The sequence below is a fragment of the Hyperoodon ampullatus genome (genome assembly GCF_949752795.1).
Source record: "Hyperoodon ampullatus genome assembly, chromosome: 7".
Lineage (NCBI taxonomy): Eukaryota > Metazoa > Chordata > Mammalia > Artiodactyla > Ziphiidae > Hyperoodon > Hyperoodon ampullatus.
The window spans coordinates 59,997,833-60,023,701 of NC_136920.1; the positions used below are offsets into that span (position 1 = coordinate 59,997,833).

The following is a 25,869-nucleotide window of genomic DNA, read 5'->3' on the forward strand; positions in this document are numbered from 1 at the left end:
GAGGGTGCAGCTGTCTCCCTGGCCTGGGGACCTCCGGGAGTCATGGGGTCCATCCCTCTGCTTGGTAATGGCATATACCCCTCACAGCCCAACAGCCCTGGGCACTCAGGAGTCTAGCTATCATTTTATAGCTCAGCAAACACCTCCTGACACCTGTGACAGGCTGCGTGATACCAGGGTCCCCAGGAGGAATAGGGCACAACCTCTGCCCTCTAAGAACCCCCAATCTGATGGGGGAGCCAGATGGACAGTAGTGGCAACTCTGCATGCCATGCCATCATGGGGAGCACAGGGCTGTAAGAGCCCCTGGGTGGGAGGCTCACATTGGCCTGAGAGAGGGAACAATGGCAAAATGTTCCTGGACTGAGGCCCAAATGAGGGAGGCTCATTTATTCCTTCATTCATGTATCCAATTGTTCCTTCAGCCATCATTTCCTGAGAGACATTAACTCTTTTCTGACGCTAGTCCACTGGGCCACTCAGCTCCATCCTCCTCTCCAGCTTGGGCCACTGTGCCTGCCTCTCAGAGGCTCCTGGACTTGCTTTGTCCAGCTCCCAACCCACGCTGAAGGCCACGGAGCGGATGAGGCTGAGGAGGGTTTGAAGACATTAAGAGTCATGGAACCCAGAGCTAAAGGCCAGCCAGGCTCATCAAGTGCTTTCTCATGGCACAGACTCCCTAGCAGGGCCCCTGTCCTTGTTTGCACACCACTGGGGTCGGGGAGCTCACCTCCTTCCTGCCCAGGCTTCTCTTTTGTGGTATGTCTGACTCACAGCCAGCTTACACCTGCCAGCCCACTGTGCCGAACTCTGCCCACACGGGCCCTTGGCCCAGGAACCAAGGACAGTAGAGGCATCAGGTATTTGGGACAGCAGTGATGAGGGGATGCTACTGATGTGCTGGGGAGGAAGACTGTGGCATCGAGAAGAAGGTGGGCAATGGGGGCGGAGGCAGCTATTGGCTCCGCCATGTGGATGAGGCAGCGGGACGTGGGGGGCTAGGAGAGAAGCCCTGAGCCTGTCCTGGACCCCCCCGAGGCCATCTCCCCCTCGCACACTCGGCTCTGCCCTCCCTCCCTCTTCCCACCCTGCTGTTCCCTCACCCCATCCTTTCCTCACCCCAGACCCTGTGCTAGGGACTGAGGGGGCCCAGCGAGTCAGGTCCTCGGAGAGCTGACTGTGCATACAATTCCTGCCTTCCCTCCCCAATTCCTTCCCCTTCTCCTCCTTCATCCAACCCCAAACCTAGCCCTTGAGGAATCCAGGAGGGCCTGGGACAATTGGGAGGGCACTTTGGAGGAGGCAGGAGCTAGAGTAAAAGCTGAGACTGGCTTAGAAATGGTGAGGGGCCCGGGAGGAGCTGTTTGTAAATGTTGGAGGGAAGGAGCCCACAGGATGGGGCCGAGCTCATCAGGGAGGTCGGGGGACGGGGTGGTGGAGCGCCAGGACCAGGCTCAGGTGTATTCTACAGTGCACGTGTCTCCAGTGTGGCTCGGAGGCTGGAGACGCGGCCCTGTTGGAGTAACAACTGAAGCCAGAGTCTGCGAAGGGTCGGGGAGGGAAAAGGGGGGACCCAGAGGAGGGAGGAGAGGAAGAGAAGGCGAGGTAGGAGGAAGGGGGAAGGGCAGGTCCTTCCTTTAGGGCTGGGCCCCTGAGCTCCAAGAAGCCCCTTCCACACACCCCGGTCCCATGTCACCCCACTGTACCCCCTCACTCCTTCCAGGACGCCTGCCTCTGCCTTCTTTGGGGACCTTCTCTGAGGAGTCCCCCTCATGTGGTGGAAGTGGCACGGACTTGCTGCCAGAAGCTGGGTCATTCTCACCCGAGCAAGGCCCCTCCCCTTTGATCCTTAGTCTCCTCACCTCTAAAACGGTGTGGTCAGAACAGGTGCCTCCCAGGGTTGGTAGGAGGATTAGAGAGAGTGTGTGTCGCTGGGTCTCAAAGTGTGGTCCCTTGGGCAGCGGCAGCAGCAGCAGCATCTAGGAATGTGTTGGAAATGCAAATTCTTGGCGTCATCCAAGACCTACTGTATCAGAAACTCTGGGGGTAGGGCCTCAAGCTGGATATTACCAAGCCCTCCAGGGGATTCTGGTGCACAGTCAAGTTTGAGAACCACTGATGGACGCCTCTAGCACACAGTAGGTGCTTGAGAAAGATGCCTTTTCTCCCCCAAAGCCTGATGCCCCACTCAAGCAGGGCCCTGACATGTGAGCTTGTCCAACTGTGGCCTGGGTCTCTCTCCTGCCACTTCCTCGGATCAGGTCTCCCAAGGGTCACCAAGCCTCTTTCCTCTATTTTCCTGCCCCTGGTCCAGCTCAGCCTCGTTGAGGGGAGGTCTGGGGCTGCAAGATCTTAGCACTCCTGGGCAGCTCTTCGCGTATTTAAGGCACCACTGTCTGTTAGAGGCAGCTCCTGGGCGGGTGGCAGGTCTGGGCCGGCAGGAGGGGAGGGAGGAGGAGGGGCGCCTCGCCTGCTTCCTTGCTGTCTCCTGATTCTACAGGGCCAGACACGCTGTGAGGACTGTGAGAGTCACAGAGTAAGCTTGGGGTGCTCGGGCTTGGCTGGGGTCTGAAGCCCAGCCGACGGGGGCTTCTCTGGCCTGAGCCTCCAGGAGGCCTCCTTTGGGGGAGCTCTGCCAGTCACTCCGGCGGAGCAGATGGGCTTACAAGTGCCAGGCACATGCTGGGCTCAGAGACAGATGTGCTCCTTTGCCCCTGAAGGCCCTGTTCTCTGGGAAGAGAAGAGACTGTGTATAATGCCCACCAGAATGGGAGGCAGGAAGCAGAAGAATAGATGGCATCTGCCCTGGCACCCCTGGTTTCTCTCATCATGGCCACTTTCCTGGGTTCCCTCGTCCTGTGGGTGCCCACCTTGGGTCAGAGGCTTTCTCCCCAAGTTCTCGAGGTAACCACTTAGAGGTTTGGGGGAGGAGTGGGCAGGAGAGCCAGGAGTTGGGGGGAGGGGCAGAACTATACGGGAGAGAGAGGGCGGAAGCCATCTTAGAGGAGAGAGGATTTGGAGGTGGGAAAAGGCGCCGAGATTTTTGGAGACGAGACAGGAGAGCAGCCTGTGACAGAGATGGGCGTCAACTGAGGGAAGCATGGAGAGAAGGAGAGAGACCCACTTGGAGAGATCAGGGAGACAGAGCCTGAGAGAGAGACACAGCCCCAGGGGGAAGGAAAGAGGAATAGAGAGGGGGAGGGGCTCCAAAGTCCTGGGGGATCTTGAAGTTCCCCCCTTTAGAGAAAGGGACACCAAAGCCCAGAGAGAGAGGGCGCCCGCAACCCCAGGCCACACAGGACCTAACACAGGCAGAGCTGGGTAGATCAGTATGTATGGCCAGTCCCGGTAACACAGCTTGTCTTAGGAGGCCCCTGAGTGCTGGGTTTGATGTTACTACCTTCTTTTAGGCCTCCGTGGGGGCTAGGAGGCTTTCCTCCAGAGAGCGAGGGGTGGGCAGCGGGGAGAGCAATAGAAGGGTTAGTGGAGGTGGGGAAAGACAGAGAGACTCATGGAGACAAGGCAGGAAACTAGCTTGTGACAGTGACACTGACCTTCAAGAAGGCCATCCGTGCCTGTGCTAGTGGCTCCAGAAGGGATAAGGCCAAGGTCTCTGGCTTCATATAATCCATTAAGGAGTTAGAAGTAATTTTGTCCAGACCCTCTCCCCTGTCCAAATGAGTGCAGAAAGGCTGATCCAGCCCCAACGCTGGCTCCAGAGGAGCCCTCACTCAGAACAGGCTCCCCTTTCTTGGTATCTGAGGTGAAAGATGAGTGTGTGGGAGTGGCACTGTCTATAGTGCTGAGTGGACCTACCTCCAACAATACAGCTGCAGGTAGGGAGCTGGGGAAAGTAGAAAGGCTCCATCCACCCATCCATCCATCCACCCACCCACTCATCCATCTATCCATCCATCCATCCATCCATCCACCCACCCACTCATCCATCTATCCATCCATCCATCCATCCATCCATCCATTCACATATCCATCTACCCATCCTCACTGAATTAAAACACAAAATCATAGAACTATATGTTGCAAGCTGGAAGGACCCATTTTTACTAATGAGGAAACGGAGGCTCAGAAGAGGAAAGGGCCTATCAAGGCCACACAGAGCTTCCGTAGTCAATCTGGGACAGGACTGGACATCGCTGCTCTTTTCTACACACCACAGATTCTCCTCTGGGGTCTGGGGTTGCTGGTTGTTATGCTGATATTTATACTGATGGCTGCAAAAAAGCTGCAAAAGCAGGAAATGTGACCTCTTTCACCTCACCCTGAGCCTGGCTGTGTGTGTGTGAGTGTGTTTGCATGTGCATGTGTGTACATGCCTAAGTGCATATTTATGTGTGCATTGTATATAGGGTTGCATTTTTATCCGTGTGTGTGCGTGTTTGTGTGAGGGTGTGTGCATGGCAGTATGTATATGTATGACATGTGTAGACGTTCATGAGAACAGGTATGGCTCTGTTTGTACTTTTCCTTTCCTCATCTTTTTAAGATTTCTGGGGTTTTAACCTCTGACTTGAGCCTTGTTAGTCCCCACCTGGGCCTCCAGATTGGGAATTTCCCTACTTCCCATTCTCAGCTGCTCCCCATTGATTCTCTTCTCCTTTCACTGGGGCAGCCACTCTGTCCTCTGAGCCCCCCGTGGACTTTGGAATTTGAGCTATTTCCTCCCCGAGTTGATGCAGGAGGTGAAGTTGCTTTGAGATCAGGGAAGATTCAAGGAGGAGGTGGCATGTGAGCAAGTCTTAAAGGCCAGGTATGAAGTGGCCTTTCCCAGCCGTGGTTCCTGCACTCAACACCCCCCATCCTGGGGCAGGCAGGGCAGGCAGGGCAGGGCCAGGAGGTGGGTGGACAGAAGGATGCCAGGCAGAGAGCCCCGGGCTTCATGGGCCATGTCTGCATCCAGCCCACTCAGGGCCCCCTCCCCGCTGCTGCTGCTCCAACTCTCCCCAAGTTTCCTTTACCATTCCCCCCCTCACTGCCATTATCCTGCCCTCTCCCTGAGGAGTCACAGAAAACTGACCAATCCAAGCAAAGGCCAGACAGGCACCCACCAATTCCAGTAAAGGACAGTTCAGGGCATTCCCCAATCCCAGTAAAGGGCAGGTCGAGGAGCCACCAATCAGAACAAAGGACAAACTATTCTCTCTAAGCCCCCTGAGGAGGGAGCTGGGGGTCGGTGCAGAGCAGGAGCAGGAGAGAGGCTGGAGATCCAGAGTCGTGGGTTCTGGACCTGGCTCTGCCCTGACTGGCTGGCTGACCACAGATGGGGCATTGCTTCTTTTTGAGCCTCAGTTTCTTCATCTGTCAAATGGGGACACTTAGCTGTCCCAAGCCTATGGATTTGAGAGATGTCTCCCCCTACATGAGAGCTTCTCCATCACCTTGGCCCCCCTTCTCCAGCTTCCACACTATACACATAAACTCCACTGGAGGGCAGGGCCCCTCAGGGCATAGCTTGTCCATCCCCACTGTCTCCAGGCAGGAACAGACCTAAACCAGCACCACCTCTGGAGCCAAGCCCTGGGAACCCCAGTCTGAGGAGCCTGGGTTGACAGACTTTATTTGGGAATTTTTGGGGGCATCAGCTCTTCCTCCCCGCTTTAGTCTGCAGAACTGACCTCGAAAGGCCACAACAGCCCATGTGTATACTGTGCGTGCAGGTGTTGCTGAGTCCTGGCCCTGTGATTCCATAAGGAAGTAGCTGCACCTGTGTGAACCTGTACGTGTACCTGGAGGGTGTCTGAAGGCAGGCTGGGGTGTTTCTGAGAGGATGTGAAGGTTTATGGCTGTGTGGCTGGGTATGTGCGGTGCTGAGGGTGTGTGAACTGTGATGAGGAGTGCCTAAGGGTCAAAGGACAATTGATCCAATTTGGGGATTGTATTGTTTGGAATGCACAACTTCTGATGTCCTAGGATGGAGACACATCTTCATGACCAAAATGTTTCTTCACTTGAGCAGTGAGGGGGATAAAAGAGGAGTTGGGGGTTCTAGAAAGCAATGCCAAGTGAGCATTTGGGGAGAAAGCCCATTACTGCCCCCCGTCCTGCAACACAGGACTGGGTGGGAGTGGGAGGTGGGGTAGGGGAGGAAATTGAAGCCAAGAAAGATGCAAGGTGAAATCTGGAGCTGAAGCCTGGACCCTAGGCTTCATCTGGACCCCAGTGCAGGACTCCCCTCCGTAGCCACTCTGAAAAATGGGCATCTAGCCATTTTTGCATACCCCCAGGTATGGGGAACTCACTTCCTCTCTCTCTCCTGGTGGCCTCTGCCTGTGCAGCGTGGCTCTTCCTGGAAGAAGTTCTTTCATCCCACTGGGCCAAGGCCAGCCTCCTGTGAAATCCTATGGGTCTCCAGGCTGTCTCCAAGACCACAAAGTCCAGTCCCCCTGCCCAGGAAAGCCTGAGATATTGGAGTCAAATACTGAGACCCCTGGGTTCTGCTCTGCTGCAGGCTTGGCACCCCTAGACTCTCCAAGCTTAGTGACATGCAGGACTTGATTTCCAGTTCCCTCCTTACATGGGTCACCTCCTCTGAATGAGTCTCATCTTGTCCTTACCTGGGACACAATGCACTGGGGATAATTGAATCAGTGGAGGAACTCTCATCTTCTCTGTTTAGGTTAATGGATCTTTATTAATACGGCCTGCAGTTTCAGCATTTTAATGTATTACCAGCCACATTTACACTACGGGCTCATGCTGAGCCTGTGGTCCACTAAGACCCTCAATCTCATATCACTTTCACAAGAATGGGGCCACGCCATGTGTCCTGCATCCTACAGTTAATCACTTTGTTTTATGAACTCAGCCATCCACAAGGAAGACATCAGAAAGAACTTCCAGGGGCTAGTGGGGAAGGCATAGCTGAGTGGATGGTATGAGTCACAATTCTGCCTTGGCCCTGGATCCTCTGTTCCATTACCTTTCTCTTTGATCCCCATGGTTCTGGCCAAGTTAATAGAGCGAGAAGCAGGGACCTTTCTTGTCTCTGTTCCGGCTCTCCAAGGACGAGGACTGTTCCTGGGACGGGAAGGCTGTGAGGCAGTCAAGGCTGATTTCTCCTTCCCCTTCTAGCTTGCCAGGGGCTGGCCTGTGTTTCTCACATCTTGTGGGCTCACGCACCCCTTGGATTCTTGCTACTCCCAGCCCCTCATTAGGCTGACAAACGAGACTGTGTGAACCACCTCCCTCCTCAGGAAACTGAGTGGGACCCAGATTCAGCAAATGTTTAGCTGAGCACCTATGTGTGTGGGCACCCTGTGAGGCACTTCTAGGACTCAGTTTCATTTTATCTTCACATTAGCCTGTAGGGGGAGATAGCCTCAGTTGCCCCCGATTTACAGATAGAAGACGGAGGCTCGGTGACTTGACCAAGATGCACACTGCTTATAAATAGTGGAGCTAGGATTCAAATGTGGGATTTTTTGTTTGCTTGTTTTGCTTTGTATTAATGTGGAAGCTTGTACTTTCCCTGCTTTCCTGAGTTGTCCTTGTCTGAAGGACAAGAGACCTGGGGTCTAGTCTAGACTTGACCTCTTGACTCACTGTGAGTTCTTTGCTAAGTCCCTGGCCCTTCTCTGAGCCCCAGTCTCCCCATCTGTAAGATGAGGGGACTTGGACATTCTAGGGCCTTAAGACTGGTTGGATTCTGAGATCCTAAGATCCTGGGATTCAAGTGTCTGCGAGCCTTGGGCTCTGGTTTAAGCTGGGAATTTGTGTTCCCAGCCGCCTGGGTAGGAGGGTTGCCCTGGCCTGCCTGGAAAAGGCCCTCACTGCCCTTTCCTCTCTTTCAGGATGCTTTGCTGAACCTGGGCTCCGTCATCGACATTGCAGGCTTTCAATGGGCTGTCAAAGAGGCCCTGTCAGCTGTGCTGCCCAGAGTGGTAGGTGCCTTGTCCCATGCTTCCTCTGCCCCCCTAAACCTTTGCCCAGCTCCTTGCTGTACCTACAGGGTTGAGAAGAAAAGAAGAAGCAGGGCCCCCCCTCCTCCCGTGAAGGGTTTGGGTGAGTGTTCTGAGAGGGCTTCCTGGAGGAGGAGGACTGAAGCTAAGTCCCCAAAATGAACTTATATAGGAATCCTGGAATGTCTGGGACAAAAAGGGCTTTAGCGCTTAATTGGAAAGATCATGTCTCAGATAATGGAATGGATTCACCTAGGATAATAGCTAGGACATAGTGGAGTCAGGTGGGCTTTGGAATATGTACAGCAGGAAGGATTGAAAGTAGACATGCAGAAGAACTTCCTTGATGCCAGGTCTGGGAGGTGCTGAAATGGGGCTCAGCCGAGATGAATGGATCTGTGCCAAGTTAAAGTGTCCTGTCTGGAGTCAGGAGGCTGGACAAGGTGTCTTCTAGAAACCTTTAAGCTTCTTTCTGACCCATCCCAACACCATAGATGAGGTTGCAGATTGGGGGAGACTGTGACCCTCTTCAACTGCCCCAGGCCACTCCCCAACCTGGCTCCAGTGGCCACTGTCCATCCCTTAGGCAGTAGGATGGATAAACTGTCCCTCAAGACCTAAAGCAGAAGTGTCTCAGTTGTGCCAGATAGACGGAAGCAGGGACTGTCAGTCAGTCCAGGGAGGGAGGCTCTGACTTACCCTAAGGTGCATGGAAGACTTCGTAGAGGAGGAGATGCCTAAACTGAGTCCCCATAGCCTAGAATGTCCCCTCCCCTACTCTAGACATCAGCCACCAGCAGAGCCCATTGTGTCTGAATCTGCTGGATGGATGAACCGCCCGAGGCCCAGAGAGGGAGGGCACTTCCCCCAAGGTCACACAGCATGACAGGAACAAATGGGGCTTGGCACCTAAGCACCCCCATCCCCTTTCCTCAGCTCTGCCTTTTCAAAACCTCCTGGAAGTTCAGAGCCCAGAGGGCTAATGAATGAGCTTTATGACTGTGAAACTGGTAGGAAGTGGGTGGTATGTTGGCTCCCAAAATAAATCCTCCCGGAGATGGGACTGAGGCAACATCTGGCCTGGGGTGAAGAAACATCTGGAAAAGAGGAGGTGGGGAGGATGGCAGGTCAGCGTCCGTGAGGCTGCGCTGGGAGTGGGGAGGAGGATGTGACTGGCCTGGTCTTCACAGGCAGGATGCCTGGTGGTTGTGCCGGCATAGACACCCTGTACTGGATTAATCGTATCCCCAAAGCTGGGGCTTGGGAAGACAGCTCTGGTCCAGGTGACTAGGTTCCTGGGACACTGGGAAATGTCTGCCTCGGCCCACCCCGGAGACCTGTATGAGCTAGGGAAGCCCTGACTTTGCAGAGCCCTGCTGCCTTGATTGCATGGAGGGGCTCAGCCCTCCAAAAAGGGGTGGGGAGATGGGAGGTCTGCTCTACCCCTAGGGAGGGGTGAGGAGATGGGGGAGTGGTCTCCCTACCCCCACCCAGGGAGGGGAGTTGCTGGCACCTGGCTCCCTCATCAGCACCCATTGTGGCAGGCAGCCTCAAATGCAGATGGTGCTGATGTGTCTGAAATGGTTCCCTCCTCTGCAATAAACTCAGCTAATTTTAACCCAGAGGGATGTGAGGGAGGGAGTGGGAGGCTCCTCCCTGCCTCCCCACCCTCAGATTGCCCACCGCTCTCTCTGCCAGGGCAGGACTCTCTGTGTGACCCTGGGTGCTGGGTAGTGTCTTAACGTCTTTGGGGGGCCAAATCCTTCAGGCCCCTCCCAGGCTGCTTAAAGAAGAAGGAGGCTGGAGACAGATGAGGCTTGGGTGGCTTCCTTCCCACTGATTTCTTCATCCCTGAGCTCCTCGACTAGACCCTCACCCAGGAGGACAGAGGGGCTCCAGGGCTTCCTGTGTCTGCCCTTCTCACTCTCCTCAGGCCCTATCATTTCCGGCCCATGCCACCACTAAGCTTGGCTCAGATTCTCTTGAAGCGAGACTGGGATATCTCCTGGGGGTTGGGAGAGGGTGAGGGCCTGTTGCCACAGGCAACAAGAGTGTCTGACCGGATTGTGGACTGTCACAGTGGTGAAAGGCAACTGCTTCCGCTGAGAAGGATTCCACACTTACTGAGGGTGGGCCTTTAACATTTAGCTCCAATGTCACCTCCTCCAGAAGCCCTCCCTGATACAGTTAGCAGAGAGAAGAGCCCTCCGTTCTCCCACTGAGAAAACAACGCCTCTCAGGATACTTAGCTGGGCACAGGGGTGCCCCCTCGATGGGGTGTAGGCTCTGCTGAGCCTCTGGGTCTCCCTTATCACCTGCAATGCGGGCAGTGGAGACGCTCTGCAGGTTGTGTTGGTTGTAGGTACCTAAGTGTAGCCAGTCCTGCTTGGAGGGAATGTGGATTTTCTCCTGTGGGTCAGTGAGGGCAAGTGCTTCTGCCAGGACATGGTCTGGAACTGAAGGCAGGACTGCTCTGGGCCCTTGGGGGGCTTGGATTGACAAGCTTCAGACTTGACATTCTTCGACCAGAGCTTTGATCTCACTCTGGGGAGTGATCATTCCAAAATACAAATCAGCTCCTGTCTCACAGGGCTCACCAGCCCCTCCCTCCCCAGCAGCAGCCCCTCCCCCTAACACCCTCCCCCAGCTCCCTTCCAGCTCAGCACTGGGCTGACTCCAAGCCCACCTCCGGTGCCCCCTGCCCCCACCATCAGGTCTGTCAATGCTCTGGGCCCTTTACACTTACATACCTATTTTTACCCGGCCCAGAAGCCATTCTTCTGTGCCTCACCCGCTCCCTGAATGTGTCTAATTCCCACTCCAGTTACAACTTTAAAGTCACTCCCTCCAGGAAGTCCTCCAGGCTTGGGTCATAGTTTGTGATTTCTTGTAGAGTTGTTTGTGTATCTGAGGTAGGAGGGAAGCTTCCAGGGTGTTCTGAGCCTCTCCTGCAGTACGGCCCCGAGTGGACACTCAGTTATTGTTTGCTGAGGCTGGAGACTTGGCAGGGAGGTATCTCAGGGCTGTGGGGTTGGGGGGATTTGTCTGTACCTTCAGCCCTTCAGACCCTCCCCAGCGCCTTGGATGTGGGGTGATAGGTAAGGAAAGCCGGTAGGGTGATGGGTCACTGCCTGCCCAGAACCCCTCCAAGAGGAGAGAGTGAGGTGCTGAGGTCATAGGGGAGCCTTCCTACCCTGACTGCACTTAGGATCACCTGGGGAGTAAAGACAGACAAATAGATGCCTGTGACCTTGTCATCCAGACCTGTGTCAGGCTGGGACTGGGCAGCTGGGAGGGCTTCTCCTCAGGATCTCATGAGTGCCTTCTGTCCTAGGAGACTGTCTACACCTACCTGCTGGATGGGGAATCCCGGCTGGTGTGTGAGGAGCCCCACCATGAGCTGCCCCAGGAGGGGAAAGTGCGGTGAGCTGTTCTCCACCCATTGCCCTCTCACACAGTCAAGGGTGACCACAAGGTCTGCTCTGACCCTCCCCATCTGACCTTGACCTCAGCCTCCCTGCCAGGTGGGGTTCCAGTGGCCGGGTCCACTGTCTTCTCTTGTGTTGTGTTGGGGGAGTAGATGGCACAGGGAAAGCGCCAAGTGGTAGGCTTTCTCCTGGAGAGCTGTTCTAAATCACTGTAGCCTCCTCAGAGCAAGTCTCAGGAGATCGGGGCTACAGTTTATCAGTTAGAACCCCAGCAGGCTATGAGAACTGCCTGGCAGGTTCTCACAGAATCATAGAATTCGGAATCACAGGGTGCTGGACCCGCATGGTGTCAACTCTGAGAATAGGGAGATCAGAAGCAGCGTCCCGCTGTGGGTTCTGGAGCCCAGCCGCTTGGGTTCAAATCCCAGCTCTCGTTTACTACCTAGGGCAGGGTACTCAGCCTCCCTGTGTCCTGATTTTCTTGCTTGTAAAATGGCAATAATAATAGTACTTACCTCATAGTACTATTATGGGAGGATTCTTGGGATGACTAAATGAGTTTAACACATGTAATGCACTTAAAACTGTATCCATAATGAATGCTAAATGTCTGTTTTTATTTTCATTATGATAGAACATTGGAATCACAGACTTTAGGAACATGGGCTCAGCACCCTATGGTCCCTTGATACCTCTGAGCTTACTGAATTCAGCCTCCCTATTTTCCAGATGGGCAAACATCGTGAGACGTGTCCAATGCCACATACCTGGTGTTAGGCAGAGCCAGGTCTGGGACACGGTCTCCTGGCTCCTGGCTGTCTAGGGGACAGTGAAGGGAAGTGGAGCTTGTCCGATGAGAAAGTGTTGACGGGCAGGGGTGCTGGTCCAGAGGAGGGCAGGCCATGGAGGACATGGGCACTGCCTTCTAAGCACCGCAGGGTCATTACGGGCCCAGAGAGCACAGGGTCAGGAGCTGAGGGCTGAGTGGATACCAGCAGGGGTGTTACCAGGAGGCAGCTCTCCACCCCAACAGGCCAAGCAGTCAGGGATGTGGCTTTTTCAGGTAGTAGCTGAGGCTGGCAAGATACTCACCTTTCACAGAGGCCATGGAAAGAATGCCAGAGGTCCTGACGCTGGGGATGCTGGTGGTCCTGAGGCCTCTCCTGGCACTCGGAACCCTGGATTCCTTAACGCTATTCTCTCCTCTGGCGCTTCCCCATGGAAGGGGCTGGCTCCCCTCCAACAGCTCTGAGCCTTCCCACCTCCTGTTCTCCCATTCGATTCCCTCATGGGGTGGGTGGTGGGTGACACTGTCCCCTTCAGCGTCTCCTGACAATTCCTCCCCTCGAGGACAGTGTGAACCAAGCCAGCCATGCCCCTCTCTGGCCTCTAGTGTCCCATCTATAAGACAGCAGGATAGGGCTGGGAGGTCTTTGGAATCTTAAGGGAAAAAAATGCTAGAATGTCCCTTCTGAGCCTTCCCTAATGAGCCCCTAATCCTCAAGAACTTTGCTTAATATGAGTTTGCCCGATCCAGGAAGTTTCCTCAAAGCAGCCTGAGAAGGCTCTTTTGGGAGAGGCATGCAGGATCGTGGGCTTAGAAGGCAAGAGGTGAGCATCCTTCAGGGTTTGCTCTGCTCCTGAGCCTGTGATGCTCCCCGTAGGCTTTCCACTGTGAGCTGGGGACGGGATGGAGGTTGGGGGGGCGGGGGCGGGCCACCTGCGGTCCAGGCATCTTTGAGGGGGCTCAGATCCTCTGTATCAGCAGCTCTTTCCGTATCCCCGCCCCCAGCCACCTCGGATTCACTAAAGCCTTTGGAAAAAGTACAAAAAAAAAAAAAAAAGCAATTAAAAGTGAATGTTCCAATGCAGTTAGCCCAGAGTTGAGTGGAAATGGGGAGGCCTGCTGGGAGATGGGGCTCAGAAATCCCAGGAGGCCGAGGAGGTGAGGCAGGTGAGGGGGCAAGAGGGGTGAGGCAGTGGGACATCCACCAGCCAGCATTGGGGGTGAAGGTTCAGGCCAGTCCTCTCTTCTGAAATCTGTGCTCTGCCCACCCACACACCCACCATGTGTCTGGTGGTGAGCCCACCTCCTCGGCTCAGGCTGAGACTGAGGTTTGTGGAAGAGGCAAAGAGCACTTGAACGGCAGTCAGACAGGCCTGGATTCTAGCCGGGCCCCATCCCTGCCCCACTGTATCCCCTTCCAAACCTGTTCTCTTATCTATGGAATGGAGCTAACAGTGGGCCCTGTCTATTAGCTTAATGAGATCATAGCTGCCCAGGGCTTAGCCCCATGCCAGCACACAGTAGGAGCTTAATGATTGCTGACTGCCCTCCACCCCCAAGTCCCAACACATGTACTCATTGGGTGACCTTGAGAAAATTACTTCCCTACCAGGGTCCTTCCAAAGGGGACCTCTGTGGCTCTGGCCCCATCAGGAGACCAGGCACCAGCCCCAGGCTGGGGTGGAGCCTGAGCTCTGGCCGTGCCCAGTGGAGGGGGCACTCCTCCAGGAAGCCCTGGAGGGCCGGCAGGGCTGGCAAACAGCAGCAGGTGTGAAGTGGAGGTGGATCATAAAGACAGATAAGGGCCCCGGGTGGTGTGGGGAGGCCCCCGTCAGCTACCCAGCCTCTCCTGCCACTGCCCGTACCCCTCCGCTCACGGATGCCGTCTCACCCCCCACCCCCCGCAGTGTGTTTTAGATTCCCTGCCTCCTCGTGCTCTTTCCTCCCCTGCAAAGTCCTTCCCTGTACCTTCTCCATCTCTAGCAGCCCATTTCCCTTCTCTGCCACGGCCCAGCCAGAGGGCCGCTAGGAGGCCTGCTCTGTAGCTCCCCGGCACTAAGAAGGATCCAGTTTTCAGAAAAGGTGTCTGGGTCTTGGTAGCCTCCCTCAGGGATGGGTCTGTCCACGAGAAGAACCCTGGGTTGGGAGCTGGGACAACATGGCTGCAATCACAGTCTCATGCACTCTCTCTGGGCCTCAGTCTATGCTTCTGTGTGGTGATAAGATGGGACACTGTGATGTCTGAGGGATGGTCCCACTATGAACCCTGAGGGCTGCAAGGGGGCTTCAGGGCTGGAGGGGGAGAATCCTGGAGGGCTGCCTGGGTGAGAGGCTTCCTGGAAGCCTTCGCCTCACTCTTCTTGCCGCCCCAATCTCCCAGCCTATTGCAGTCCCCAGCCCTGCCGCCTTCCTCTTCTCATTGTGTCTCCTGCCATCTTAGAGCCTCTGATTATTTGCTGCTGAGTGCAGTGAAATCTGGGGCCTTTCAGGCTGCAACGGAGATACCGCCCACACCGGCCCCAGCTGTTTGTCTCCTTCTGCTACCATTTTGGGGGCCCAGGGCCCAACCTCGAGAAATTTCTTCCTCAGAGCTGACCTGGTCGCCAATCACTGCAGAATCTGTCTGTCCCTCTGATTTGTCTCAAGGGACACAGAGAACAGTCTTTTCCCGTCTCTGGAGTCTCACATTCTGGGAGAGGGAGAGAGAGAGGAGGGTCCGGGGTCCTGGCCTGAATCATAATTTGTCTCCAAGAGAGATGAAAGGGTGAGAGTGAGGTTGAGGCCCCCGGAGAGGGGGCGGCTCAGTCAAGGGGAGGGGGCCTCACCTAAGAAGGGGTTCAGAGGAGTGGAAGAGGGCCTGGCACTCTTTCCAGGCCACTGACTCTACTCTCCACTAAGCAAATAGTTGTTAAAGGGACGGAACTGTCATAAAATCCACACCCGTTCCTCTCCCCACTTTGTGCCCATCTGTCTTTATCTTCACTGGGGCAGCCCACGACCACCCAGGCACCCAGGGCTGAGTCACGAGCCTTCAATCTGGAGAGCAGGCCCTGGGCTTTGGCTGGGCCGACCCCAGCATCAAGGTTCACCCCCCAACGTCAGCCTGGCAGGAGAGGGGGCCTTCAGGAGGGGAGAGGAGGCAGAGCAGGGGCTCTGAGTTGAGAAGAAGTCATAGGGGATGTGAGCAGTAGATGACGCCCCCAGCCCCAACTGGGTGGGGGAGACACAGCCTCGGAGTCCCCTCCCCCTTCCGATACCTTGGAAACCTCTAGGGGCACAGCAGTTCTGGGAAGGGTGAGGCAGAGGGAAAGGGCTCATACAGGAGTGGGTTGAGGTGAGCACGGCCTGGTGCCAAGGTGTGGGCTCCAAGGATCCTCCATCCTCAGATGGAGGATCCTTGGAGGCCCCAGTGCTTGGTGGAAGATCAGACCCAGTCAAGGTTGACCTGCCCCAGCCCAGCCTCTCCTCTGCTGTCCAGGGACCGCTGAGACTACGGGGCCCTCACTGAGACCCGGTTTCTGTCTCTCAGATTCTCCCTCTCCAGTAAGAGTTTTACTCAGCAGCCAGCACGATCAGCCTGAAATTGAACCTGACCTTCACCTTTTCCAAGTCCCTCTCAGGGCTCCCACTGTCCTCAGGATCAAGCCCAGCTCCTCAGGGCCCTGGCTGTCTCCAGCCTTGCTCCCTGTTGTCTGGCCACAGCAGCCTCCTTGCTGTTGGACCATCCAGCAGACACACATTCTTTCTTTCCTCTGAGCTTTTGCCCATGCAGTTCCCTCTGCCTGCACATCCTTTCCTGTCTGCTCTGCTTGTCCTCTAGGACTCAACTCAGGCATCTCCTCCTCCAGGAAGCCTCCTCTGACCCCACTTCTGTCCTGCACCTGGGTAGGCTGGGGCCCACTCTTCCTTCCTTTCTCAGAGCCCTTGTCCCTGCACTCAAGTGTGTGTCTGTACATCATTCCCCGCACGACACCACGACTCCTTATCTTAGTCCTTAGTGAGGAACCTGACCCAGAAGGACTCTGGAATAAATAACCACTCTGTGGAATGACTTTAAGTAGAATGTTCCTATAAGTATTTTAGTTGAGAACACTTGCCCTGGCTCTGATTGTCGGGATGGATTTAAGGGACCCGACAGGAGGCAGGAGGCGAGGGGAGAGGCTGCTGCAGGTTCAGGGGAGAGGTATCTCTGTTTGAGCTGGGCACTGGCTTGGGAATGGAGAGCAGGGGACAGTTATGAGAGATGCATGGGAGGTGACTCACCCATTGGATGGGGGAGGTGAGAAGAGGGAGGCAGCTAGGACAGTTTGTGGACAAGCCGCAGGGGACCCGGTGGATGGTTGTGCTACTTCGGGGGAAGTGGTGGAGACGATAAGTTCCAGTCGGGACTTGGGGCCTCTGGGAACTTCAGGGACACCCAGGGCAGGCCTCCAGGAGGCCTTTGGGTATCTGGGGTCTAGAGCTTAAGAGATGGGGGGGCTGGAGAGTCATGAGGCCATGAGCACAGAGGAGTTCTGTGTAGAAGAGAAGAAAGGCTGAGGGCAATTCCTTCATCAGGGTCCTGGGAGGAGGAGCGGAGAGGCCAAGGCAGCCCACGGTCTGGGGGTGGGAAGAGAGGAGTCAAGCGTTAATGAGACGAAGCTGTGGTGCTTACTGACCAGCAGCGCAGGGACCAGCGCCACCTTGTGGCTGCCCAATAACCAGATTGTCCAAGGCCAAGTGACTGGGTGGGGTCCACTAGAAGGGGTTTGGCTGAAGGTCAATAAGGCCAGCCCCCTGCCTCCACGAAGCCCCAGCCTTTATCAACTTAGTCACCAGGAAACGTGGCTGCCGTTGCCTCCTGCCACCCTAGCTCCCTATTCCTTCCTAGGGTGATTGGCACAGTTGGACAGCTCAGAACTGGAGCCCAGCCCTCCAGGAGCTTAAAGGTTTAGGTGTGAGGGCTGGAAGCTGGGAGACACCACTGGTTATTGTAGATTCTGAACCAAGGAGCCAGGAGTGAACCGGCTGGGTTCAGAATGTTGCGTGACCTTGACGGAGGCATTCAACCTCTTTGGTCCTCGATTTCTCTAGCTGCTGTGACCTCCTGATCTGGTGACTTGCAGGCTGTCCCCTCCTCTCTTTTCCTCACCTGACCTTTGCTGGGCTCCCCTGAGTGACCCCACATGCACACACCAGAGTCCTAGGCCCCCAAGCCTCTCTTCTCTCCAGGCCAGGCAGTTCCTACAAACACAATTAAGTGGAGGCAGCATGAGGGATGAAGAACCCAGGACAATTAATCATTAGGGAGTGACATTTGGTGAAAAATCAGGCGCTTAATTAAGCAGGAAGAGCCAGAGGCAGGGATGGGGTGGGAGTGGGGGTGGGATGTGTGGTGAGGGCAGAGAGAAACTCATTCTTCTTCCTACTGCAGCCTCCCTCTCAGTTCCCACCTCCCCCCGCCCCCCCATCACACCTATGCCCTTTGCCTCCTCGACATTCATGCCAGTCCCTGTTGGAGGCTCAACCCCCTCAGGTCTTTAGGAAGACTCAGGTGTACTGGTTAGGAGTATGGGCTCTGGTGCCAAATGCCTGGGTTCAAATCCTGGCTCTACCATGTACTAGCTGTGGGACCTTGGACAGGTTACTTAACCACTCAGCACCCTAGTTTCTCCACCTCAAAAATGGAAATGATGGTAATATTTAATCCATAGGATCACTGCGAATTCTGAGTTCATCTATGTAAGTTGCTTGGACGTGCATTGCCCAATAAACTCCTGGAGTCCCCTTCCTGTGCTTACCACCAAAAGTTGCTCCAAAATGATTTTCTGAGGATGCTGATGTTTGGGATTCTACTCTGTTCACCCTAGTTCTCCCTGGGGGGGCTCAGAGAAGTTAGGTCACTTGCCCAAGATCAAGTGGTAGCTGTGGCAGGATTTAACCCAGACAGCCTAGCTCTGAGCCTTGGCTTTACTTGCTCTGGGGGATTTGTGAGGGAACCCGAAGGTGCCTTTCCCATATCTACCAGCAGGAGGCACCAGAGGCCAGACTGTAGCTGCCTGCTCCTCTACATGGGGAGGGAAGAGTCAGGGTCCGAGACTCTTTTATTTTTGCCCTCGTCATATCCACCCTGCAGTGGGTCAACTTGTCCAGATCCTCTCAGATGTGCAGGGTTCAGCCCACTGTGTGTCCCCAGGCTGGGGCCTGTTCCTCTTTGACCCAGGGACTGAGAGGTAGAATCATATCCTCTTTTCAGAGAGGCTGTGATCTCCCAGAAGCGGCTGGGCTGCAACGGACTGGGCCCCTCGGACATGCCTGGGAAGCCCTTGGCCAGGCTGGTGGCTCCACTGGCTCCTGACACCCAAGGTAAGGGCTGGGAGCTGGGCAGGGGCAGGGAGGGACTGTGGCCCCTGCTCCCCAGAGCATATCTGTCTTCTATCCCTGTCTGCATCTCTCCATCTCCTTCTTTCTCTTGCTCTGTGTCTCTAGCAAACCTGCCATCTAAATCTCTCTCTGTTGTGCTACTAACCTCTCTGAGCCTCAATTTCCTGATCTGTAAAATGGGAACAACAGAACCTACCTTGACAGGGTGTTGCTTGTGCTGGTTGTTAGATGGGCTGTAGTTGTCATGCTCTCTCTGTCACTGTCTGTTTTTCTTTCTCTTCCTCTCCATGCCCCCTGTCCGCCATGTCTCTCTGCCTCGTGTCTCAGTCTCTCTAGGTCTCTGTCCTCTGTCTCGATGTGGAAAGTGCACAAGACTGGGAGTCAGGAGACCTGACTTGCTGTGTGATCTTGGGCAAGTCACTTCCCCTTTCTGGACCTCAGTTTCCCAATCTGTAAAATAGGGGTGCTCAGCCTTACCTGCCTCCCTCCATCCCAGGGTTGCTGGGAGGATCACGAGAAAGTTGTCAAGTGAGGGGGTTTCCTTCTATGCAGGGGTCGTTGCTGTGGTCATTGTTTTCACTGCCTCAAGACCCATCTCTCTGTCTCTCTGGGTCTCTGGGTCTCTCTGTGTCTCTGTCCTGGCCTCTGTCTGTCTGTGTCTTTGTCTCCCTCCCTGGGTCCTGGCTCAGTATCTCTGAGCCTCACTGGCCCCACAGGACCACCTCATTGCCCTCTCCCCCTCAGTGCTGGTCATACCGCTGGTGGACAAGGAGGCCGGGGCTGTGGCAGCAGTCATCTTGGTAAGAGCAGTTGTGGGTAGGATGGGGGAGAGGAGAGCAGGGGAGGGAGCAAGGGAGAGAGCACTGGATGGAGCCCCACTGGGGTGTGTGTGTGTGTGTTGAGAGTAGCATGCTGGGCTGGAGCTGGGGAAAATGGGGGTCTGGGAGGAGCCTGGGAGGAGCCCTCTGCCCCACCTTGAATGGGCAGAATGAAGCCGCGGGCCCAGTCAGCAACTTGCCGAAGGATGTACAAGCCCCATCTGGACTCTTACCACCACGGAGCCCTTGACACAGCCCTGACCCTACTTCCTCTTTGGCATCCTCCAGGATGGGTTGGGGGCAGTGTCCCAAGAGGGCACGAATGCAGCGAGGTGGGAAAGGACTGAAGAGGGATGGGCAGATATGACACCGACAGAGACAGTGTGGGAAAGTCAGTCAGAGATTGGGGTCGCTGGAGCTAGGCGGCTTGCGGAGAGAAGGCCCACAGGGCAGGGCTCCAGGGAAGGCATCCAGCCCCAGCCAGACCTATGTCCGAGGCTGGGACAGACGCCAGGCAACGGGGCGGGCTTCCTGGGGTGGGTGACAGAGGGGGAGGGGCCTCAGCTGGAAGGGGGGAACCCTAAGCGGGGGTGGGGGGGGAGTTGCGGGGGGAGTTGGGCGGGCAGTCCGGGCCAGGGCGCCCCCTGCTGCTCCCTCGCGGAGCTCCCCGCTTTGGGGTCCCCCGTGGGGTTGGCTGAGCTTTGCGGAGTCCGGGTTCTGAGGTTCTTCCGCTCTCTCCTCCCGTGTGGAAGCGGGCTCTCAAAATCTTTGTCCAGTCCTAAGAACCGGAGGGTTAGCGCCGCCAAATTGCCCTCACTGGGGATCGACTTCCGTGGAGGCGCCGCCACCCCAAGCAGGGGCGCGGACAGATAAATGAGCCGGTCTCGGTGCGCCCGCGGCGGGGAGGGGACTCCTCCCGACCTCATTAAAACGGAATTAAAAGTTTCCGAGGCGCCTGACCTTTCCCCAGCTGCTGGCGGGGGAGGGCGGTGGGCGTGGGGGGCGGCCGCGGGGAGAGGAGAGGAAGGAAGGGATACTTACTTGGCTTGGTCTCCTCGGCGCCCCATCTGCCTGATTGAGGGGGATGCGGCCCCCTCAGTTTCTCCCGAAAGCTGCTCCCCCACCCCCAGCTTCTGTTCCCTGAAGGGAACGGATCTGCTGTTGGCACCGCGTTCTCAGCGCAGCTTCGCTCCCTCCTTTGGTCCCAATCTGTACCAGAGCTGGTGGCTTGGAGGAGGACTGCCTTCGTGCCCCCACTGTGCAGAGGTGCGCCGTGGGAGGCAGTGACTTGGTCGCCCACCTCTGTAGATAGAAAGGGGTCTGGGGTTGCCAGGTTCCTAGAAGGACTTCCTGTGCTGGGGCTGTGAGGGCTGGGTCAGTAAGGAAGCAGCTCCTGCAATGGGAAGATGCTTGGAAGATTATCTTGTGGGCAGGAGGATGGTTGTTGTGACCGTTGTTCACCGTGGCTCAGGTCTGGCCGGGAGTCCAGGCTTCAGCTTTCTCCTGGGGGTAGGAAAAGCGTGTGTGTGTTGGGAAGAGGATGGGTCACATCAGTTGAACTTACCCCACCCTAGCAAAACTCTGCTCTGGGCCCTGTCCCAGGACAGGTGCTGGGGCAGAGAGAGGAGTCGGACCCATTTCTGCCTTCTAGAAGCTCAGTCTGGGGGAAGGCAGGGTCACGTTCAGACTACCACTGGCCAAATGAAAGAATGCTGCCAGCAGGAGCTCTAGTGGCAGAGGCTGGAGCACCAGGAGGTGCCTCACAGCGCAGACAGCATTTGAGTGGGACTTTGGGACACAGGTAGGGGGTGAACAGGCAGAGAAGGAGACGGATATTCTCAGCAGAGGGCCCAGCATGAGCAGAGGCAGGGTGGTGGAGTGCTGGGGGAAGAGTGTGATCCCGGCAAGGCTGAGAAGGGGGGGTGCATGCTGGTGAGCAAGATGCTACCTGTGGCTTTGGCTGCCAAGAGAAGTTCCCGATTACTGTCCCCTCACCTTCTCAAATACCCTGGGCAGTGAAGAGCTCTTGAAAGGTATTTGGATTGTTTGCCATCTGCCTCTCCTCCAAGCCTGAGCCTTCCTACTCAAGTAGAAATGTTCTTCTGCGGGACATCCCCTCCCCGGTGCATACACATCTGATGGATCCCGTCCTGCTGCTCCACCCCCATGCTTCTGGGGCCACGGGATCTCACATCCTCTGAGAGGCAGCATAGGCAGCCCCAGACCTCCCAGCTGTTTCCAGATCCTGAGGACTGAGGGCCTAGAGGGGAAAGGGGGTGCCGCAGGACAGATCTCTTGGGAGGGAGGACTCACCAGCTCCTTCCTCAACAAGCCCCATTCCCCTCTCCGGGTCTCTGCTCTTGTATTCATCATCCCTCCATCCATCCACTCACCCAGCCATCAATTGAAAGCATATTTCTTGAGCACCGCCAGGCACTGTGCACTGGTGTTTCAAACACAGCATCAATGACTGAGACAGACCAGACAGGCCCTGCTTTGACAGACCGTACAGTCTGGAGGGGTGAGCATGCTGGACATTAAACAAGTGAGCAAAATAAAGAGAGAATTGCAAATGACGGCAAGTGCTAGCAAGGAAACCAGCAGGCCCTGCAAGGACTGTTGGGGCCTGATAGAGATGGGGTCAGCGGAGGGCTCTCTGAGGAATATGCCGTCCTGTGCAGGCCTGCCTGGCTGAGCTCTGGGACTCTGCAACTCGCAGGTCGAGGTGCCTTAATTGCAGATTCTTCGTGTGAAAAGAGTCTTTGGCTCTGTTCTTCAATTATGGGATAATAAGTCCCTCTGAGGAGCAGGCAGCCCTTGGTCTCAGGCATTTGATGTGTGTTTTGCGCCCACTCTTCCCCCGAGCTGTGCCAGCACACCAGATCCTTACATGGGGGTGTGGTGTCCATTAGCCGCGGTGAACTTGGTGAGGGTGAGGGGCTGGGAGCTGTGCTGGGCTTTCAACCTTCTCTGCAGCTCCAGTGCCCACTCTTGAGTGCCCCCACTGGGCCCCAGACCCACCCCCTGGTTAGCAAGAGTAGGTGCAAGAGTATGTTCTGTTGGTGAGAAGGGAGCTGTGTGTGTGCTGGTGATTGTGTTTGCATATCGGTTGGGGGTGCAGGCAGAAGCGTGTGCGTGGCTCTCGGGTATATGAACTCAAGTATCCTGTGTACAGGTATGAATGTGCACGTGTGGATGGCAGTCACTGTGAGTGTGGGTGTGTGGATGTCTTCGAGTCTGTGACTGCACTGTGTGTGTGTCTATGTGTGTGCAGGTGCGCACATGCCTGAGTATCTCTATGGGACAGTGAATGTATGAGTGTGTGTGTGTGTGTGTGTGTGTGTGTGTGTGTGTGTGTTGGGGAGCGCTAAAGGTCTCCATGAAGTGTGTAGTGTATTTGTGCACATGCTGGGTAGGGATGGGCTGAGGCAGCCCAGGAGTGTGTGCACAGAGGGGTACGTCCAGTAGGTGGAGGAGGACTCCATGATTCCTTCCTTCCCTCCAGCCCTCTGAGGCTCTCATTCAGTCTCCCAGCTCTGTACTGGGACCAGGCTATTTTGCCAGCCCAGGAAGCCCACAGCCCTAGAGAGGTCCCAACTTTCCCTTTTCCTGAGAGATGAGTCCAGGTGGAAAGAACAAGAAGGATGTCCTCCCCCATCTACTAACAGTAAAATGCCCACATGTTTCTGTAAACCATATGCAAATGAACCATGCTCCCAGCGCCTTTCAACAACCTGTCTTATAGGAGTCATAGATGGAGCTTCATCCAGAGCTTAACCTTCAAACCACCCTTGGCGGCCCGTCCCTCTTCCAGGTCTTCCTGCCTCCAGTCTTGCTCCCCCCAACTCCCCCTACCTTGTAGACCATGGTCCGCAGATGCTAAAGTCTGCTGTGGATCCCCAGTACAGTCAAGCTAAAGTCCAATTCCTTAGACTTGCACCCGCCCTGTGGTACCATGGACCGCACCACTGCCCGGGTCCTCAGCTCCCCATACCACCTACTACCCAGCACTGCCAGGACAGCCTCCCGCCTGCAATGTCCCCTCCGGGCTCTGCTTGTCTTCCCAGTTCTGGAAGGCCCCCAGGTGCCCTCCCCCTCTGAGCTCCCACAGCCTGTAAGTTCCCACCCACTCCATCTGCCCTCTCCTTCTTCCTCAGGTATGAAGTTCTGCACCCCCTTCATCACATCCACCACTCCATCCCACCCCAGCCAGACTGTGAGCTTCCTGAGCACCTGCTGGTCTCCTCCTCTCCATCTGCTCCTGGCAGGGGACTTAGAGCAGAGGCGGGCAGGGGCTGCTGAGTGGGGAGGGAGGATGAAGGAGGGGACCCCAGTGCAAGCACTGTGGTGAGCCCTGCAGGTGGTGAGCAGCTCTGAGTAGGTGCCCAGGAAGCTGGTGACGCAGGTGGGGAGGCTTGCTGGCAGGGCCTGCAGTGCTCCCCCCTTCATTTTCCTCACCAAGCACCCAAGCAGGGCTGGGAGAAGGGACTTCACAGAGCATGAAAGGTGGGCTGAGGGGATTCCAGGTGACTGACACAGGGAAGTTGGAGAGGGACAGGATGATGGGTGTGATGGTGAGAATGGATCTGGAGAAGGGAAGGTGTGGGCAGAGAAGGGGAGGGAGTGGGTGGTGCTGTCCCAACTCTGCCACTTTCTGCTCTGGGACCTTGGGCAAGCCGCTCAAACTTTCTGGGCCTTGGTTCATCTGCAAGGTGGAAGCTTGCCTTACTTGTTGGTGAGAAGCACATGCCAGGCAAAGCACCTTATCACTCCATTCATTCATTCCTTCATTCATCCTCCCAAGTTCTTTAGGCACAGCAGATGCATCATAAATGGTGGACCTCTTCCCCTACCCCAGACTTAGGGGCAGCTCAAATCCCAACTCAGAAAGGATGGAGCTGGGAGGCTGAGGCTAATACCACTGATTCCATAATCAGGGCCTGAAGGGCTCCATAGACTGAGAGATGGAGAGGGGTCCAGGGTCACCCCATTTCCCTCACTATACACCTGGATTGTGCTGTATATGGAACAGTAGCTGAAAAGGCAGAGATCAGAAAAGTTCCACTTCTTTGGATTAGCCCTCGAAGGCTTCCTGGAAGAGGGGATTTTCCTGAAGCCATCTGCTTGGTCAGAGGATGGGCTTCTCATTGAGGCCCACAGACTGGAGTGTGTATGTGTTGGTGGGGACAGGTGTGTGCCGGGCATGGGGAGGGCACTCTGGTAGAGACAAGAGGCTAGGGGAGGTAGGTCACAGCTGGTCCCCTTGTCACTCCCCTCCAGGTGCACTGTGGTCAGCTGAGTGACAGTGAGGAGTGGAGCCTGCAAGCCGTGGAGAAGCATGTGAGTGGGGGTAGGGCCGGGGTAGGATGAGGGCTGCTGAAGACCCTCATCACAACTAATGGGAAGATGATCTGGCCCAGGAGATGGACAGACCTGGGTTCCAGTCCACTACCTTTGGGCTGTGTGACCTGGAGCAAGTCACTTAACCTCTCTGAGCCTCAGTTTCACATCTGAGAATGAGGATAAGGATAGCACTGACCTACTGAGGGTACTGGTGAAATAAGGGGAGAGTCAGATATTTTGTTAATACTTAGGAAGGACTAGCTACATAATGATATTGAGGCTCTTCCTGGAGATTTTATGATTTTGTGACTTTAACAAGAACTTACGACTCCCCGTGGGTGCTAGAGACAGAGAAATCTGACCCTGTTCTGCCTTGTAAGAGTCTGGGGGCTAGGCGTGGAGACAAACCCTGTACTTATCTGATCATGGACCGAGGGGCGCTCTGGGGGCAGTGGGAGTCCACAGGAGGGTGGAGCGCTGAGTGATGAGTTGTTTGGGACGCGGGTGGGGGGTGGGGGCGATGGGCACCGCAGGCAGAGGGAAGGGCTCGAGCAAAGGGCGATAAAGGTGGGGCGTGTGGCTTGCTGACCGCTCTGCCCGTCCCAGACCCTCGTGGCCCTGAAGAGGGTCCAGGCCCTGCAGCAGCGCGGGCCCAGCGCGGCCCCGGAAGCGGTCCAGAATACTCCAGAGGGGGCGGCGGGAGACCAGAAGGGTGGGGTTCCGTACACAGACCAAGACCGAAAGATCCTACAGCTTTGCGGTGAGGACCCGGCTGGGCAGGTCCTTGGGGGCGGGGAGGGGCGGGGTCGAACCTGGAAGGGAGGGGCCCATGGGTGGGCGGGGCCTGAGGGTGGCGCGCACCCTTGGGGGATTCTGTGGGCCCTCTCTCTGACCCGCGCCCCGCCATTGCAGGGGAACTCTACGACCTGGATGCCTCTTCCTTGCAGCTCAAAGTCCTCCAATACGTGAGTCCCTGTGCCCCTCCTACTGTGCTCCTCCCGGGACCAAGGTCCCTGTGAGCCGTCCATCTCAGTTCAGATTCCCGTGTCCTGCCCCTCTTCTCTTCCCCACCTACCCGAGGAACCTCAAAAAGGCTAGAGGGTGGGGAGTGGGTTTGCTCCCAGATCCACGATCAGCCTCTCGTTGTGTCCCTCCCTCTCAGCTGCAGCAGGAGACCCAGGCATCCCGCTGCTGCCTCCTGCTGGTATCTGAGG

The 25,869-nt window shown here is 56.0% G+C and overlaps 1 protein-coding gene across 1 annotated transcript in view; it reads left to right on the forward strand.

The window, feature by feature from the left end:
* PDE2A (phosphodiesterase 2A) overlaps nt 1-25,869 on the forward strand; it is a gene marked incomplete at its 5' end in the record, with an annotated part of 88,819 nt that overhangs the window by 52,174 nt on the left and 10,776 nt on the right. The window contains 8 exons of the mRNA XM_079707799.1: nt 7,809-7,898; nt 11,251-11,339; nt 18,367-18,476; nt 19,239-19,294; nt 24,593-24,652; nt 25,262-25,415; nt 25,568-25,620; nt 25,818-25,868. Of these exons, the coding sequence (XP_079563925.1) occupies nt 7,809-7,898; nt 11,251-11,339; nt 18,367-18,476; nt 19,239-19,294; nt 24,593-24,652; nt 25,262-25,415; nt 25,568-25,620; nt 25,818-25,868 (663 nt within the window). The remainder of the gene's footprint in view (nt 1-7,808; nt 7,899-11,250; nt 11,340-18,366; nt 18,477-19,238; nt 19,295-24,592; nt 24,653-25,261; nt 25,416-25,567; nt 25,621-25,817; nt 25,869) is intronic.